General features: G+C 45.5%; 2 protein-coding genes across 2 annotated transcripts in view; both read right to left on the bottom strand.

Annotated features, from left to right (window-relative positions):
• Positions 1-452: 452 nt before the first annotated feature.
• man2b1 (mannosidase, alpha, class 2B, member 1) lies at positions 453-11,993 on the bottom strand. The gene is made up of 20 exons (XM_079220251.1): positions 11,835-11,993; positions 11,558-11,751; positions 10,843-10,975; positions 10,554-10,699; positions 9,391-9,711; positions 8,667-8,745; positions 8,248-8,357; positions 7,279-7,386; positions 7,007-7,123; positions 6,242-6,427; positions 5,518-5,615; positions 5,297-5,417; positions 4,757-4,875; positions 4,292-4,393; positions 4,044-4,131; positions 3,357-3,437; positions 2,271-2,495; positions 2,042-2,191; positions 1,577-1,679; positions 453-810 (listed from the first exon to the last, which is right to left on the bottom strand). The coding sequence occupies exons 1-20, from the start codon at positions 11,866-11,868 to the stop codon at positions 707-709; spliced, it is 2,619 nt and encodes an 872-aa protein (XP_079076377.1). The 5' UTR covers positions 11,869-11,993; the 3' UTR covers positions 453-706.
• A 5,072-nt stretch (positions 11,994-17,065) lies between these two features.
• LOC306738065 (stonustoxin subunit beta-like) overlaps positions 17,066-18,196 on the bottom strand; it is a gene marked incomplete at its 5' end in the record, with an annotated part of 19,731 nt that continues 18,600 nt past the window's right edge. The window contains one exon of the mRNA XM_079219893.1: positions 17,066-17,693. Within this exon, the coding sequence (XP_079076019.1) occupies positions 17,131-17,693 (563 nt within the window). The 3' untranslated portion in view covers positions 17,066-17,130. The remainder of the gene's footprint in view (positions 17,694-18,196) is intronic.

Here is an 18,196-nt window from a genome sequence, read left to right as displayed (position 1 = left end):
TGTTTCTAGTTTATTGTAGAAAGACCTTAAAATAGGGTTTATTATCCAAAAACATTCACCAATGATTTAAACGGGAATATTGTCGTTATTATGCTATGATTTTACTGGTCTGGCCCACTTGAGATCAAAATGAGTTTGACACCCCTGCTCTAAAGTTACCTGCATGCATTGAGTGCAATTAATAGTGGAGAGGTAAATAAATGTCATTTATAGCTTTAAAAAATATATATATATATATATATGTATGCACTTTTGACTTTTTATCTCTTTATGGTATATAAGTACGAAGAGCTAAGTGAAACCGGAGTCAAATCCCATGCATGTGTAAACACACATGGCCAATAAAGCTGATTCTGATCAATATGTTCCGGTATGGACGACTTAAAAGAACGTTCCTTGAGATTGATACAAGGTAAGTGATATAAATTTATTATCAATTACTTGATCGGTATTCAAACACACAGAGGCAGTCAGTTGTAGTTGGCAGTAAAAGGTCTTTAAGGATTTGTGTGATTTCAAGTGCATGTGCTGAAAGTCAGTTCTCGTCGGTGTGCAGAGCAAACAGGCAGCTTCAGCAGATTCAGTCCAAACGGTTCATCAAAAGGAAACATTTGATTCTTCATTGTAAAGTGTCCGAACGGCCAATCAGAACGCGAGCGGCCAGAGGAAGCTTGTGTGGATGGAAGTTGCCTCGCTGAGCGCTCGGCTATCTGAGGTGGACCCTCAGCAGGAAGGTTCGGATCTCCATTGGCCTCAAGGTCACCTCCCACGCCGAGGGGTCTCCCAACTTCTTCAGCAGGGGCTTCTCGTCTGGAACACAGAAAAAAACTACTTCAGATCAATGAAGCAAATTAATTATCCTTTCAAAGAGTCTTGCTGAGCCACTAAAACACCCCGCAGTTCACTATTAAAACTATGAACCATAACGATGCGTTCAGACTCATTATGTTCCACCGCCTGCTGGATTGGTCCCTGCAGGGAACGCTGACTAATGGAGCGGTGATCACCTCGTATGAGAAGAGCTTTTTAATCTACTGGTCCATCAGTGATCCAGGAGCATTCTCTCTCCTGACCACCAGGGGGCGACTCCTCTGGTTGCATAGAAGTCTATGCTTCATGTGTTAAAGCTGCATTCTCTCTCCTGACCACCAGGGGGCGACTCCTCTGGTTGTATAGAAGTATATGCTTCATGTGTTAAAGCTGCATTCTCTCTCCTGACCACCAGGGGGCGACTCCTCTGGTTGTATAGAAGTCTGCTTCATGTGTTAAAGCTGCATTCTCTCTCCGGACCACCAGGGGGAGACTCCTCTGGTTGTATAGAAGTCTGCTTCATGTGTTAAAGCTGCATTCTCTCTCCGGACCACCAGGGGGAGACTCCTCTGGTTGTATAGAAGTATATGCTTCATGTGTTAAGGCTCCATTCTCTCTCCTGACCACCAGGGGGTGACTCCTCTGGTTGTATAGAAGTCTATGCTTCATGTGTTAAAGCTGCATTCTCTCTACATGATTGGATCTAGAAAGGGTTAAAAAGGCTTTTTTCCCCCCCAATTTCGTCCCATCTTTTAGTGTCACGTACCCGTCTGTGGCGTCCAATGAAAACGCGCCATCTCGTCTTTCCACTGATTGGCCGACAGGTTCAGCTCAGAGGCGCCCAGCACCTCCAGAGTGGAAAACAGCTTCTACACAAAAAAACATAATTTAAGAGAAAATCAATGTTCACACACTTAACACCCCTGTAACACATACTTGTACTTTGTGTATGTATCTGTGGATGTATTCTCTTTTTTATTCAATTAATTAATTGGAAATTAGCATTTTGCTATATACACTTAACGCACATGAATAAACATGTCAGTTTCCAATGTAAATGCCAGAGTTAGAGAGCTAATATTCACCTGTCGTCTCCTGGGCAGGTCATTACAAATGTAGCGCCCTATTATCAGTACAACTCCACAGCACAATACGATTAAAATGCGATAATACACAACACAAAAGGTCTCAGGTGTACAATGAGTATTTAGGTGGGAGCAGCGCCGCTGACCTGCAGGTTGACGGTGACGGGCCGCGAGTTCATTTTGCTCTCGCCGCTCTGGAACTGATGCTCCAGCCTCAGCAGCACCGAGTCGGCGTCCCACTGCGTCAGTGTGAGCAGGTGGACAGCAGGGGGCAGCGCAGCCTGCAGCCCGGAGAACTGAGGACGCAGAGGGGGGTCGGTTCCAGTCTCGCCTCCAGCGTTACATCATTGTTATCATCGCGTTCCCTCCTCTCACCTCCAGTCGAGCGCCCGGCCGCGGCGCCCCGTCGGTGAAGGTCAGCGTCGGCTGCAGTACCGCCTGCTGCCCCAGGGGGCGGTGTGCGTCGGCCGCGCCGGGCGGAGGGTCCAGAGAGAGCAGGAGGCGGCCGCGCACTACCAGGCCCTCGGGGAAGATGGCCGACGACTCGTTCAGCGGCTCGGCCACGCCGCGCACGTCATCGAGGAGCAGCCGGCGGTGCAGCTGGGGGGGGGGGGTGAGAGGGTGTGTGTGAGTAGGTGTGTGTGTGTGTGTGTCCGTGTGTGTGTAGGTGTGCATGTAGGTGTGTCTGTATGTCTGTTTGTGTGTGTGTCCGTGTGTGTAGTTGTGTAGGTGTGTGTGTGTGTGAGTGTAGGTGTGCATCTGTTGCGTGTGTAGGTGTGTGTAGGTGTGTGTGTGTAGATGCGTGTGTAGATGCGTGTGTGTGTAGATGCGTGTGTGTGTGTAGGTGTGAGTGTGTGTGTAGGTGTGAGTGTGTGTGTAGGTGTGAGTGTGTGTGTAGGTGTGTGTGTGTATAGGTATGCGTCTGTGTGTGTGTGTAGGTGTGTGAAGGTGTGAGTGTAAATGTGTGTGTAGGTGTGAGTGTAAATGTGTGTGTAGGTGTGAGTGTAAATGTGAGTGTAGGTGTGCGTGTGTCGGTGTGTGTGGATGTGTGTTTAGGTGTGTGTAGGTGTGAGTGTAGGTGTGTGTAGATGCGTGTGTGTGTAGGTGTGTGTGTGTGTAGGTGTGTAGATGTGTGTGTGTGTAGATGCGTGTGTAGGTGTGTGTGTGTGTAGGTGTGTAGATGTGTGTGTAGGTGTGTAGATGTGTGTGTAGGTGTGTGTGTGCAGATGCGTGTGTGTGTAGGTGTGAGTGTAGGTGTGTGTGTGTAGATGCGTGTGTGTGTGTGTGTGTAGATGCGTGTGTGTGTGTGTGTAGTTGTGTGTGTGTGTGTCCGTGTAGTTGTGTGTGTGTGTGTGTCCGTGTAGTTGTGTGTGTGTGTCCGTGTAGTTGTGTGTGTGTGTGTGTGTGTCCGTGTAGATGCGTGTGTCCGTGTAGTTGTGTGTGTGTGTGTGTGAGTGTCACCATGATCTCCAGAGAGCCGTTCTGGATGCTTCCTCCTCCCTGAGATCGGTCCGTCACCACCGTCAGCTGGTCGACGTCGTCCTGAAACACAAACCAGTCATGTGACCTTTTTTATATTTATAATTATATAGAACATTATGAATATTTAAGTAGAAATACTACGGAAGCCCTGAAGGGACAATGAAAAGAAATGTCTGATGTAAAATATATTTCTTTCTTGTGTTTAAGACTTAAGAACCAGGATATTAAAAAATAAAATACACTTGAGCCTCTTGTGGCCAAGATGAGTATTACAACAACCACTTTAAGTGGTTGTTGTAATACTCATCTTGGCCACAAGAGGCTCAAGTGCACCGGGACCACGTGTTCTACATATGACTAAAAACATGTAATATAATTTCTACGACTATAAACACAAGCTACATGTATTGTGTTAACTGGAAAAAAATAATGAAGGAACTTCTAATGAACTATTTAGTGATAGAATAGTTGTTTCCCCCCCACTTGGCCTCTCTGGGCTTCCGTAATTTGTAAAAAAATAAGTAACATCACAAAAATGCAGTATGATCATTTCTGAAAATATTGCTCATGTAATTACATAATCTTTCATTAGAAAACTATCAAACGAGAAGAACAAAAGCAACTCTGTGTAGTTCCTGGTTCCTCCAGCAGGGGCTCTGAACACACCTTGATGAACGCGCGGGAGTTGATGGGGTAATAGTTTCCAGCGATAGGCTCCGACTGCCAGAGCTTCCACGTGGGCCGGAAGTCCTTCCTTTAGGACGAAACACACTTTAGGCTTTTGGTCTCAATTAAAAATCTAAAAGATGTCACTCTTAGTAGAAAATTACTTCTAAAAAAGTCTTCTTTTAAAATGATCCCAAGAAACATCAATTAAATCAGCTGCAATGTTTATTAAACGTTTTAAATCTTACTTCCTCTGCAGAATTTCTCTGCCGTTTGAGTCGGTGTAGAAATATTCAGCGGTTTTGATGCTGGTGTCCAAACGAGTGATGACCTCCTTCCCAAGGTCGTCACTAGAGAGAGAGAGAGAGAGAGAGAGAGAGCTCAGAGCTGTTAGAGATGAATTATGATGTTTAACTTCATAATATCTATTTTACATTGGTTCTCCGTTAGCGGTGCTGCTAACGTTACTAGCTCTCCTGTTGGTTCTTCGCTAGCGGTGCTGCTAACGTTACTAGCTCTCCTCCTGTTGGTTCTCTGTTAGCGGTGCTGCTAACGTTACTAGCTCTCCTCCTGTTGGTTCTCCATTAGCGGTGAGCTAACGTTACTAGCTCTCCTCCTGTTGGTTCTCCATTAGCGGTGAGCTAACGTTACTAGCTCTCCTCCTGTTGGTTCTCCGTTAGCGGTGCTGCTAGCTAACGTTACTCGACACTCACTCGATGGGCAGCGGCCCGACGGTCCACTCCAGCTCCAGAGCTCTGCTGTCGGCATGGAGACGGACCACCTGAGAGACCCAGGGAGAGAACCTCTGCCTCACCTCCTGCAGCACCGACGTCTGGAGGGAGACGGAGGGGGGAGAGTCAGAGGGAGACGGAGGGGGGAGAGTCAGAGGGAGACGCAGGGGGGAGAGTCAGAGGGAGACGCAGGGGGGAGAGTCAGAGGGAGACGGAGGGGGGAGAGTCAGAGGGAGACGGAGGGGGGAGAGTCAGAGGGAGAGTCAGAGGGAGACGGAGGGGGGAGAGTCAGAGGGAGACGGAGGCAGTTTTCTTTTTTTTACATTAGCAAAATAATGTAATCATTTTTCTCTAAATTAAAGTATCATTTAAAATCTAAAGACTATACAGAGTATTTGACGTTACGGGTCAACAGGATCCATCTTTCTGACACAAACTGGTGCCAGTTGTTGGATTTTAAGATCAGGAACGTCTCCGGGTGTAAACGAGGCGTTGGCGTAAGTCGGGTCACGTGATCTCCACCTGAACGATCTCCGTCTCGGCCGTCCGGCTGACGAGGAACGGCGTGGAGGAGTTGGGTCTGAAGATGTAGGCGCCGGACGGCTGGTCGCTCTTTGAGTTGTGGCCGTCACTGGCGTTGTACCTGCAAATAAAATAAAATATAAAATAAATAAAACACACGTAAAAAAGTACAAGGTCATCTGCAGGAGTTTCAGAATGCATCCGGAGAAAGAGACGCTTACCAGTAGAAGTTCTGCGTCAGCTTGATGGTCTGTTTGGTCTCCAGGTTGCTGAGGCTGCTCAGGAGGCCGGTGTCGGGGTCAAAGGTCACTCGTAGGAACTGGCGCACACACGCACGGACACACACACAGTTTTCAGGAGAGGACACAACTGTGCGTAGAAGTTGGCTTTAAAAAATAAAAAGCCTATTTTTATAGGTTGTAAAAACAGACAATCGTTGGATTCTTTACTTTTCCGACGGTCCTTGAACACATCACGTGTGGAGAACACTTACAGTTTAGTCTCATTTAAAATGTCACCTAAAATAAACAGTTTACTTTAAACAGATTCTGTAAAAAACATTAAGCAATAATCAATAATAACAGAACATGGAGTCTCAATATTTTTTTAACAAAATTGTTAATAACTGTGATCAGTTGGAATGCAAATTAATTTTAATTTTTATTTTTGTAAAATAAATCAAATAAATTCAACTGATGTTTTATAATTTGATATTTTTTTATGATTTATGGTTATTCTGCACTTTTTTTAATCTTAAGGAAATTTATCAACTAATAATGTTTAATTCATAACGGCTCCATTCTGTGAAAACGTGAAATTCATCGACAAATAGATACTAAAATAAAAACAACGGTAGATCCTCGTGGGTCTCGAACGCTGCCGTCTGCTTTCCTGCCTGTAAAAACCCCCGACGCGCCCTATTTTCCCATGATGCAGCGGGCTGACCTTGTTCTGGATGGCGGTGGGCGCGGGGCGCCGCGTGGCGCCGGCGGCCGGAGGCCCGTCCTGAAGCAGGGACACGGAGTAGCTGCTGAAGCCCAGCGGAGGAGCCCGCGCCTGGAACACCAGCTCGTTGGCGGCGAAGCCTCGGTTCCTCCTCAGCGCCCGCGTCTCTGCCGACGCCGGGACCACCTGCAGCCCGAACGCAGGGCAGACGTTACCCGCACGCCGGTTATGGTTACTATGGACTTTCAGATGTGTGGTCCCATCGTGTTTTGATATTTTATTAAGTTTCACAGACTCCGTGCCAAAGAAACCAGACGATTTATCACTGAGACGTTTAATGACACTACGGTGTCAGGAAACTTCCACCTGCAAGTAATTATTATCCAGTATGACAAAAACAGTTTCCATATTTAAAAAAGTATTTAACCGAAGCCCAGAAAGAGAAACAAATAAATGGAGAAAATATAAATTCCGGTGATCCTGAAGTCTGAACTGAAGAGTTTTCCCTCCGGCGTTTATAACTATTTGGATCAGACTTAGAAAATGAATCACCAGAATATTTATTTTTCCCCTGACTGGCTCCTCAGGGCTTCCGTAGATTTCCCAAAATAGGAATAAAAAGGCAATTAAATGCTATAAAAAGCTGCATCATCCACTCAGACTCATTAACAGATAAAAGAGTCTTTGCAGATTGGAGGCTAATTAGCATCGTCTTCATCAGAGACACACACACACAGTTTTACACACACACACACACACACACACCTGACAGTCCACGGATCGTCCTTCAGCATCTGAGACTTCGTACGATGTTCCGTTCACCGGCAGTCTGACCGGCCAAGTGACGGGGCGAGCGAGAGGGTTGTACACATTGACTGAGAACTGAGCGAGAGAGAGCGAGAGAGAGAGATTTATGTTTGCAGGGGTTTACATTCCTTCTGACGCTAATTCATAAAAAAAAGAACATACGACCGTTTGAGTTTCGTCACGCGTCTGTTGGTCACAGACCGAGCCGTGACTCCTCCCCTTTGCCTCACCTGCTTGCTGGACTCCGTGAGAGGACACACGCTGACGTTCAGGTTGTCGCAGTAGATCCGCTCAGCGGACGAGCCGCTCAGAGCAGCCAGAGTGTTGCTGACCAGAACCTGAGAGAACACACAGGGGGAGGGGCAGAACCAGAGATCAGAAGGGTCAGAACCAGAGATCAGAAGGGTCAGAACCAGAGAGATCAGAAGGGTCAGAACTAGAGATCAGAAGGGTCAGAACTAGAGATCAGATGGGTCAGAACCAGAGATCAGATGGGTCAGAACCAGAGAGATCAGAAGGGTCAGAACTAGAGAGATCAGAAGGGTCAGAACTAGAGAGATCAGAAGGGTCAGAACTAGAGATCAGAAGGGTCAGAACTAGAGATCAGAAGGGTCAGATCCAGAGAGATCAGAAGGGTCAGAACCAGAGAGATCAGAAGGGTCAGAACTAAAGAGATCAGAAGGGTCAGAACTAGAGAGATCAGAAGGGTCAGAACCAGAGAGATCAGAAGGGTCAGAACCAGAGATCAGAAGGGTCAGAACTACAGAGATCAGAAGGGTCAGAACCAGAGAGATCAGAAGGGTCAGAACTAGAGATCAGAAGGGTCAGAACCAGAGAGATCAGAAGGGTCAGAACCAGAGATCAGAACTAAAGAGATCAGATGGGTCAGAACCAGAGAGATCAGAAGGGTCAGAACCACAGAGATCAGAAGGGTCAGAACCACAGAGATCAGATGGGTCAGATCCAGAGATCAGATGGGTCAGATCCAGAGAGATCAGAAGGGTCAGAACCAGAGAGATCAGAAGGGTCAGAACTAAAGAGATCAGAAGGGTCAGAACTAGAGAGATCAGAAGGGTCAGAACCAGAGAGATCAGAAGGGTCAGAACTAGAGATCAGAAGGGTCAGAACCAGAGAGATCAGAAGGGTCAGAACCCAGAGAGATCCGATCAGAACATCTGTCTCGGTGCAGCTGGACCCACCTGACAGCGCTGCCAGCCGGCGGCCAGCCTCCTGGCGTAGTCGTTGGCAACGTGCTGCTTCTCCGTGCCCGACACAGCGTCGTGGTGCTGAGCCACGGCCATCGCCGTCTCTGAAGGAACACGACCAGCAGCCATTATCAAAACCTCCATGCCAGCTATTATATCTATTACATTACCCCTACGGACCACGAGCAGCTTTGGGGAGCACAAAAAAAAAAAAAGTTTAATTTCTTTGATCATTTCGGAGAGATGAAAGCCTGACGATAACAATGTTTTTTTATTTTCAGCTCCTGGCTGTGATGAACGGTGGAGCTTTGACGAGTGTTTCAGGGGTTCAGAGGGTTCATGCGACCACGAGATGAAGCGACGTTCACACACAGTAAAATATAATAATAATAATAATAAAAACTAGATCTCACTCAGGGTCCGGCTGTCGCCTTTTCCAAAGGGTCCGTTCCTGGAGATCGGACCGCCGAGAACCTCCAGCTGGTTACAAGTCTGGAAACAAAGACACAGAGTGATGTCATGCTTAGTTCAGACACTCGCTGTCCCCAGAGGATGAACCCTGTCGACTGATCAGCAGCTGGAAACAAACAAAATTTGTCTCAAAGTGTGACGTAAAAAAAAATTAAAAACTGAAAGAAATGTATGAATTGTACATTAAGATTAATGCAAATGAGAAAATATTACAGCAATGAATGACAAAGCATGTCATATTGTGTAGGTCAGCATGTTGCAGCAAAATTTCTATTCTTCATTTTTTATAACATAATTCACTGTAAATTTCTACAGTAAAACGGCATACTGGTTAATATATTCTCACAATAACTGCACAAAATGGATTTTCTACGGGACCTAAAAAAACCCAACATTTTAATATAATAAATATTATTCATTTTATTATAATTCTTTACCAAAACAAAGAATGTTGAAGTTTAAAAACATCTCCACTAGCTGATTGAGACTATGACTGACTCAGACGGCACTGAAGCCGCAGGTAGAAAATCCACGGCCCGCCACTGAGAAAATCACATCTAGAAGTTATTGGCTGGGCTGAAACATTTAAAGATGCATCCTGAGTGTATACATTTAGGCTTCTTTAGGGTTCAGGGTTGGACCCCGGACCCCGGACCCGGACCCCACCTGCAGGTTTCCGTTGCTGATCCTCTCGTAGCGCTTCAGCGCCGGCCGGCTGGTGAAGTACCCGGTCCAGAAGTCGTGGGCGTCGTCGGCGTAGGGGAAGAAGTCGTCCGTCTTCAGAGCCCAGGTGAGGTTGGCCCGGTGCAGCTCCTGCAGGTAGCAGGACGGCGTGGAGTAGAGCGCGTTGACCCGGCTGCCGTTGGCCTGCTGGGCGTTGACGTAGCGGATCAGCTTGTCCAGGTTCTTGTACCACAGGTTGGCGTTCTCGTACTGGAAGTCTGAGCCCATGGTCATGATGATGTGGTCCGTCTTGTACACCTTCGCCTGAGAGACGGTTAAAGGTTACCAACGAGGACTAAAAAGGTAACTTGTGTCCTCAGGACAGTAGAACGAAGAGGGTCTGGTCTCTGGGGCAACGGCCATGTTCCCGGTTGGGATCTTCATCGTTTCTTTAAGTTGTGCTTCAAGTTCTGCACTTTAGTTTGAATGTTTTTAATGATATACTATGACATAAACAAATAAAATAATGTATGACATACTACGGCTTTTATGAATTTTTTTCTGTCATATGACTTATTTTTTTATGACTTTCTTTTAATATACAACTTGATTTTTTGTATGTATATAATATGACTTTTTATGACAATTTGACTTTTATTTTAATTAAATATGACTTAAAAAATAATATATATATATATATATATATATATATATATATATATATATATATATATATATATATATATATATATATATATATATATATATATATATATATATATACACACACACTACTATATACTATATTTATATACTACTTTTTATTTTTTTTGTAAGATATAATATGACTTTTTTATTTATTTTTGTGACATAATATGCTTTTTTATGACATACTATGACTTCAAAAAAAAAAAAAAAGTATGACACTACTTTTTTTAAATTACATAATTTGACTTTTCTTTTAATTAAATATGACTTTTTTTAATTGAAATTTTTAAATGGACGGGCTCTGTGATGGAGCTTACATAACAACCTGTTCTATGTCTTTGTTAAGTGCACATGCGTGAGCTTGTCTTAAGTCCTATCTTCTACACATTCCCCTACAAGGTGTGTATATATGTGTGTGTGTGTGTGTGTGTGTGTGTGTGTGTGTGTCTCTCTCTTACCTGACTGTTGGCGATGGCGAGGAAGCGCTTCACCACATCGTCGACGTTGTAGTCCTCCAGGTCGGGGTCGTCTCTGATCGGTGGGTCGTCGCAGGACTGGTCCCAGCAGAAGCCCTCGGGAGGGTTGTACCCGTTGGGGAGGATCCCTGTCGGGGGACAAAGACCAGGTGGGGGTTCAACCAAATTACAACAACCACAAATACCGCCATGAGTTCATGTCCGTGTCTGTCCACTTAAAGTGAACGAGAAGGGAAGCAGCGTCTGTGCGCGTGTCGGTAGTTTTGTCTACCGGTGAAGAGGTCGGCCATGGGCGGGGTGAGGCTGTCGGAGGCCCTCCACAGGAGCTCCTGCTCCCGCGCACCCCGCCTGCGAGCCCGGTCCTGGTAGTCCAGACGGCCGAAGAAGAAGCCGTCGTACCCCATCTGAGGAAAAACACACGCAGGACACATTCAGTGGGAAAGCTCAGAGGCGAAAGTTCAACTGGAGGACGAAGAAAACCTGTCTGGAGCGACTCCTCTGGTTGTATAGAAGTATATGCTTCATTGTTAAAGCGGCATTCTCTCTCCTGACCACCAGGGGGCGACTCCTCTGGTTGTATAGAAGTATATGCTTCATTGTTAAAGCTGCATTCTCTCCTGACCACCAGGGGGCGACTCCTCTGGTTGTATAGAAGTATATGCTTCATTGTTAAAGCTGCATTCTCTCTCCTGACCACCAGGGGGTGACTCCTCTGGTTGTATAGAAGTCTATAATTCATGTGTTAAAGCTGCATTCTCTCTCCTGACCACCAGGGGGCGACTCCTCTGGTTGTGTAGAAGTATATGATTCATCTGTTAAAGCTGCATTCTCTCTCCTGACCACCAGGGGGCTACGTCACTCCTCCTCCGTCCACCTGTCAATCACCTTGTAACAACCAGAGGAGTCGCCCCCTGGTGGTCAGGAGAGAGAAGACACATTTAAAGACACTTCAGAATCGGAGGTTGCTTAAAAAATGTAAAAACTACCTGAGCAAACATGGAGGCGTGTTCGCGGGCGTGGCCAAAGGGGTCGATGTGCCAGGCGACCCGGGGGCGACCGCAAGAACCGAAGGTGTCGTTGAGGAACCTCAGGCCCATGGTCATCTGGTCGATGACGGCGCTGTAGTGGGTGGTGGCCTCGTCGCTCATGCACCAGCCGCCGTTCACAAACTCCAGCCGGCCTGCAGGGGGGAGGAGTGGGGTTAGGCTCTGGTTCTGGTCCTGAAACCCTGGCGGTGTAAATGTGCCGCGCCGGGTCTTGAACCTTCGTCCACCAGCCGTTTGACCGTCTGCCGCATGCCGGAGCTCTGCTGCTTCCACCAGCGGTAGAAGAACGCCGTCTCCACGTAGATGAACCTCCTGTCGGGGTTCTTGAGCAGCTGATCCACCACGGAGTCCAGGATGTACTGCACCCCGGCGTGCTGGATGTCGTTACGGTCTGCGAGGGCAAGAGGGACATTGTTTCTGTGCCGTTCACATAGAAACTGTAAACAAACAAAAGCAGAAATGCTCTGCGGTGCGCCACGGATGTGTTCAATTATAATCTACAGGGTTCATACACATTCTGACCAATGGATTTCCATGACTTTAACCCAATTTCCATGACCTTTAACCCAATTTCCATGACCTTTAACCCAATTTCCATGACTTTTAAATTTGGTGAAAAGTCATGGAAATGCATTGGTCAGAATGTGTATGAACCATGACTTTAAACCAAATGTCATGACAAACATTTAGTGAAATCTGGGTGTAAACAGTAAAAAGTGAGTCAATGTAGTATTTAAACTAACAATGACAACACAAAGCATACAGTAAACCTTAAATGACACAAATGAATGAGACAATAGTTTGACTACAAGAATAAACATTTATATAGATGCCTGTATGTATGCCTGCTTATATTTTGAGTCTTTCTTTTAAAAGCATATTCATTATTTCAAACTCAGCGTAAATGAACGACATGAACACATGAATATAACACATTTACATGACTTTTACTAAACTTTGGGATTTTATTTTTTTCAAGGACTTTTCCAGTCCCGGAAATAACCATTTTAAACCTCCATGACTTTTCCAGGTTTTCCATGAGCGTGAGAACCCTGAATCTAGTAAAACTTATATTTGTAACTGTTGAATTGAATGAATGAATGAATGAATGAATGTGTGTGAGAGAAAGACCTACAGACACCCTTGTCACTACATTTTTTTATATATTTTTTATTTCACTGAATTTGTCTGTTTGTGGGAAACAAAGTGAGATATTGAAGCATCAAACACAACCTTTTATTAGAGGAAGTTAAACTCTGCTATATTTTCAGTAACTATGCCACCATATGCTTCCTGTTCTCAGGCGCCTCAATGTGAACAGAGATTATTTCCTCAAAAACGGAGCTGGAACGCTTGTATTTATTTTAAAACGTCTTCGTGAGGATGAAGCCTGAAGCACCGTTTCCTCAAAATGAACGTTCTGGGTTGAAGTAAAGAAAACCAGCGAACAGATGCTGTCATGGAAACTAAAACTAAAAAAAGCGAGACACACGATGCAAAAGTGTAAAATTCAAAACCCCGTGTTCATAATGATCATAACAGGATAAAAATGGTGGATGAAAGTTTGCGTTTATGCACATTTCAACACACACACCACAGGACACACTCCAGAGGCCGATGACCTCTGCTGACACACAAACACACACACACACACACACACACACACACACACACACACACACACACACTAAAAAACAAACATGTGATGCTGAAGCGAACGAGCACTAAAACTATAAAACTTATAGTTTTAGTGCTCGTATAAACATGACATTTTCAACTGTTTTTATAACTTCATTTAACTTATTCCTAGGTGTGTGTGTGTGTGTGTGTGTGTGTGTGTGTGTGTGTGTGTGTGTGTGAGAGACTGACCTCCATAGAAGTACTGGTCCACAGTCTTCAGCCAGCCGACGTCGTCGTGTGTGTGAGGCACCAGGTGGACATTCAGCAGGTTGGGCTTGGTGGCATGACAGGACTACACACACACACACACACACACACACACACACACACACACACACACACACACACACACACACACACACACGCACGCACACACACACGCACACGCGCACACACTCTAAGGACACATCTACAGAGCAATGGACTGCTACTACTCTTTTAATTAAGGGAAGGCACAAAGTACAAAAATAAATATTATTGAGAAAGAAAATAATTAATATATTCTTTCAGTTTATATAATTAATTTAATAGAAGTTTCTCACACAAATTGATAAAAGAAAAAAAAGAGGATGAGAGAAACTGAAAGTAGCTTTAAAAGCAGCTCTCTGTACGGCTAAACCGTCTGAAACAACTGAAACGAACGCGCGACGCGGCGGACCCTGAACGCACCTCGTACCCGCAGGTCGGGCCGGGTTCTGGGCCGACAGGGAAGCCCAGAACCCCGCAGAGCAGCAGCGGCAGCGCGGCCAGAGGAAGCGACACGGCCGCCATGTTGGAGGAATGAAGCCGCGAGTCATGTGACATCTGTTTATGTTCACTTTGGTCACGTGACGACGATACCTACGTGTGAGATTGGTGCCCTCAGTTGAGACTCAAAGGCAAGTTGGTCGCAAACTCACCACTAGATGTCATTACATCCTTCACACACTCCTTTGAGTCATTGTTGTGTATTGAAGAAGACTTGAAACTAGAGACTGAGACATAAACTCATGTTTACAATGTTTACTGAGGGAATACATCAAGAGAAGTAGAGTCATTTATATAGACTTCTATACAACCAGAGGAGTCACTCCCTGGTGGTCAGGAGAGAGAATGCAGCTTTAACACATGAATAGACTTCTATACAACCAGAGGAGTCGCCCCCTGGTGGTCAGGAGAGAGAGTGCAGCTTTAACACATGAAGCAAAGACTTCTATACAACCAGAGGAGTCGCCTCCTGGTGGTCAGGAGGGAGAATGCAGCTTTAACACATGAAGCATAGACTTCTATACAACCAGAGGAGTCACCCCCTGGTGGTCAGGAGGGAGAATGCAGCTTTAACACATGAATAGACTTCTATACAACCAGAGGAGTCGCCCCCTGGTGGTCAGGAGGGAGAATGCAGCTTTAACACATGCAGCATAGACTTCTATACAACCAGAGGAGTCACCCCCTGGTGGTCAGGAGAGAGAATGCAGCTTTAACGCGTGAAGCATAGACTTCTATACAACCAGAGGAGTCACCCCCTGGTGGTCAGGAGGGAGAATGCAGCTTTAACACATGCAGCATAGACTTCTATACAACCAGAGGAGTCACCCCCTGGTGGTCAGGAGAGAGAATGCAGCTTTAACACATGAAGCATAGACTTCTATACAACCAGAGGAGTCAGCCCCTGGTGGTCAGGAGGGAGAATGCAGCTTTAACACATGAAGCATAGACTTCTATACAACCAGAGGAGTCGCCCCCTGGTGGTCAGGAGAGAGAATGCAGCTTTAACACATGAAGCATAGACTTCTATACAACCAGAGGAGTCAGCCCCTGGTGGTCAGGAGGGAGAATGCAGCTTTAACACATGAAGCATAGACTTCTATACAACCAGAGGAGTCGCCCCCTGGTGGTCAGGAGAGAGAATGCAGCTTTAACACATGAAGCATAGACTTCTATACAACCAGAGGAGTCAGCCCCTGGTGGTCAGGAGAGAGAATGCAGGTTTCTTCACAATACAAAGAAGACTCAGAACCCTTTTGATCAGTTTATTGCGAGCCGAGACGCAGCGAACGCATCTCGTTAAAAAGCAACACTCAAGACAATTACGACATTCTTTACATTTCACATTAAGGAACTGAAAGTAAAAAGTAAAAAGATGGCGAAAATGCCTTAGAGAGAAAACTTTGCAGAGCAGCAGTTCATGATACAGCTTGTGGAATAAAGCACTTCATGGCAAAAAAAGAAGTATATATACATATAAATAAAAATGTGTTTATTAGTATTTTACTCGTTTCTTCGGTGCTCTATGGACAATCTTTTCCTGGTGTTTGCATTCCTTAAGAGGTGAACTCAATAAACGCCTCCAGGGACGTTCTACTCTTTTGGTTTTGTGTGTCATGTGTTTCATGTGTTACAAACGGACTACAACTGCATTTCGTTGTGCATCCCTCTGTTGCATAGTGACAATAAACGATCCCTTGAATCCTGAAGTTAATAATTAGATCCAATGCACCCGCGTGGTTGTCGTCCCTGAAGTTAATAATAGTTGTCCCTTAGTTTAGAGCCTTGGTTCAAAAGGCCTCAAACGTCTGGAATAACAGCACTTAAAGCTACAGTGAGGCAAAGCAAACGCCATCCCATAATCTAAACGAAAGCCATGGCTACAATATGGCGTCCGTTCAGAAGAAAGAGAAGATAGTGGAGAAATGATGATGTGCACGTATGTTATGTATAATTACTTACAGACATGATTAATGACGACCTGCGACGTGAACGCTAAAGGAATATTTCAACACTTTTGGGAAGAACGCTTCACTTTCTTGCCAAGAGCTGGATGAGAAGAAACAGTTGTATTGCCATTTTGCATTACGCCCAAAAGATGAATAAATAACAAATTATAATTTACAGTAAAGATGAAGCCGCCCGCTTGGTTAGCTTAGCTTAGCACAAAGACTGAAAACGGGGGGGACGGCTAGCCTAGCGCCTCTAAAAGTTCCCTGGCAAAAAATGATATATTCTATGAATGTATTTCTTTCTACAAAATAACTAGGGCTGAATATTTTTCAGTATCTTTGTATTGTAGATTCAGATCCACCACATACCTGTTGATATTAAAACTTTACTTTAGATACACTTTTTTAAACTGTATCTAACAACCTTTATTGTACAAGAAAGGTGTTAGATAGTTTTAAAAAAAAGTGTTAAATAACAGGAATAATAGGCTCGTCCTGAGTGCTGTTCCTGGATTGTGAAAAGAGGGAAAAGGGGAGGAGTTACGTGGGAATATTGCATATTTTGAGAGGTGGAGGAAAATTATGTGGAGATATTTGTACATACATATGTATAGTGTTTTCATATTTTATGTTTTTTTCTCTTATTATAGTGTGTTTTTATTAACTAAAGCCCTGCACAAAACATTCCAATGTGTCTGGACTGTTGGTCTAAGCCAGTGGTTCTCAAACTGTGGGGCGCGCCCCTCTAGTGGGGCGCGGAGGCATTACAGGTGGGGCGTGGGGGGGAGATTTTTTTACGCTATTGTTATGATCTTATATTCAGTGCAAAACTGGTTAATTGCAGCCACAATAGGCAATTCTTCTGCCAAATATAGTAATTTGTTGCACAGATCTAACTTTTATTTGCATTGTTCTAACAAAGTGATTGCACATGTTATTAGTTTTTGTCTTTATTCTGTTATTTTGAAAAAGCACAGATGGAGGAGTCACAAAAAGGACTTTTTCTGTCGCGCCCCACTTTGGAGAAAGAAAAATGTTCACGCCCCAGGGGCACGTTTTTGCGCTATGCACAAATGGCAAATAAAAAAGCCTTGACCCTTGAACAGCCCTTTTCCTTGCCTGCAGGTGGTCAAACTAAAAAAAGGGCCCGGTAGGTAAGGTCGGGCCCTCCTGGCCGCAGATGAGCAGCGTGGAGTCCAGGTCCAGGCGGAAGGCGGGGTACAGCGGCTGAGAGAACGGGCAGCTGAAGGTGTGCAGCAGCACCATGGCGTCCGACACGCTGTAGAAGGACAGCGCCCCCTTCTGGCGCTCCAGGAACACGCCGATGCGCCGGCAGGGCGGCGCGGCCACCGTGGTCTTGCGGTTGTCGTGCCAGGCGGCGTAGCCGGCGTGCGTGCACCTCAGGCGCCAGGAGTTCTCGTTGCGGCCCAGCAGGCACGGCTTCCCGCCGCCTTTGCGTCCGATGCCGCGGTACGTGACGCCGATGTCCACCCAGCCGCCGCCGCGCCACTCCACCTCCCAGTAGCTGGCGCCGCCGAACTGGCCCTCCCGGCACAGGACCTGGGCCACGGAGTCGAAGCGCTGGTGCACCGGCGGGTAGGACTGGGGCTCCTCGCCGCAGTGGGCACCCTGGGAACCCTCCAGGAGAACCAGGGTGGGGTGGGCGGTGTCGGGGTCCAAGGACAGACGACAAGAAACTGGAGGAAAGGAAACCAAAAGATTTAGATGCTTTTTTACAGCCCAAATAAATAAAAAAAACAACATTCTGCAGCAAGAGACGGACGAGGTCGTTGACAGGAAGTTCTTCAAAGTTCTGAGTGGAGCGGCCGGATGGGAAAAGAAGCAGGGCAGGGATTTCTGCAGTTGCATAACGAAGTATTTGAAAAAGAAAAATGTTTGGCCTCTTTGTGTTGTTGTTGTTGTTGTGAGTCTCATTGTAGTAGTTGTGTCTCATCGTGTCCCTTTGCAGCCATTTTGAATCTCTCTTCTTGAGTCACTCTGTAGTCGTTTTGAGTTACTTTGTGGTCATTTTAAGTATTTATATCTTCTATGTGGTAATTTTGAGTATCTTTGTAGTTGTTTTGTTTCTCATTGTTGTTGTTTTGTTTCTCCTTGTGGTTGATTTGTTTCTTTTTGTAGTAATTTTGTTTCTCTTTGTAGTCATTTTGTTTCTCTTTGTAGTTTTGTTTCTCTTTGTAGT

This window comes from Taurulus bubalis (genome assembly GCF_910589615.1).
Source record: "Taurulus bubalis genome assembly, chromosome: 6".
Classification (NCBI taxonomy): Eukaryota; Metazoa; Chordata; class Actinopteri; order Perciformes; family Cottidae; genus Taurulus; species Taurulus bubalis.
The sequence above is the reverse complement of the archived record's forward strand: the minus strand, read 5'-3'. Positions and strand labels throughout refer to the sequence as shown.

Coding starts and splice junctions, on each gene's coding strand:
- man2b1 (XM_079220251.1), bottom strand. CDS start 11,868: ATGCGGCAGACGGTCAAACGGCTGGTGGACGAAG. Junction 5,418..5,517: donor CTGACGCAGAACTTCTACTG/GTAAGCGTCTCT, acceptor TTTTATTTGCAG/GTACAACGCCAGTGACGGCC. Junction 1,680..2,041: donor CCGTCACCGTCAACCTGCAG/GTCAGCGGCGCT, acceptor TTTTTTGTGTAG/AAGCTGTTTTCCACTCTGGA.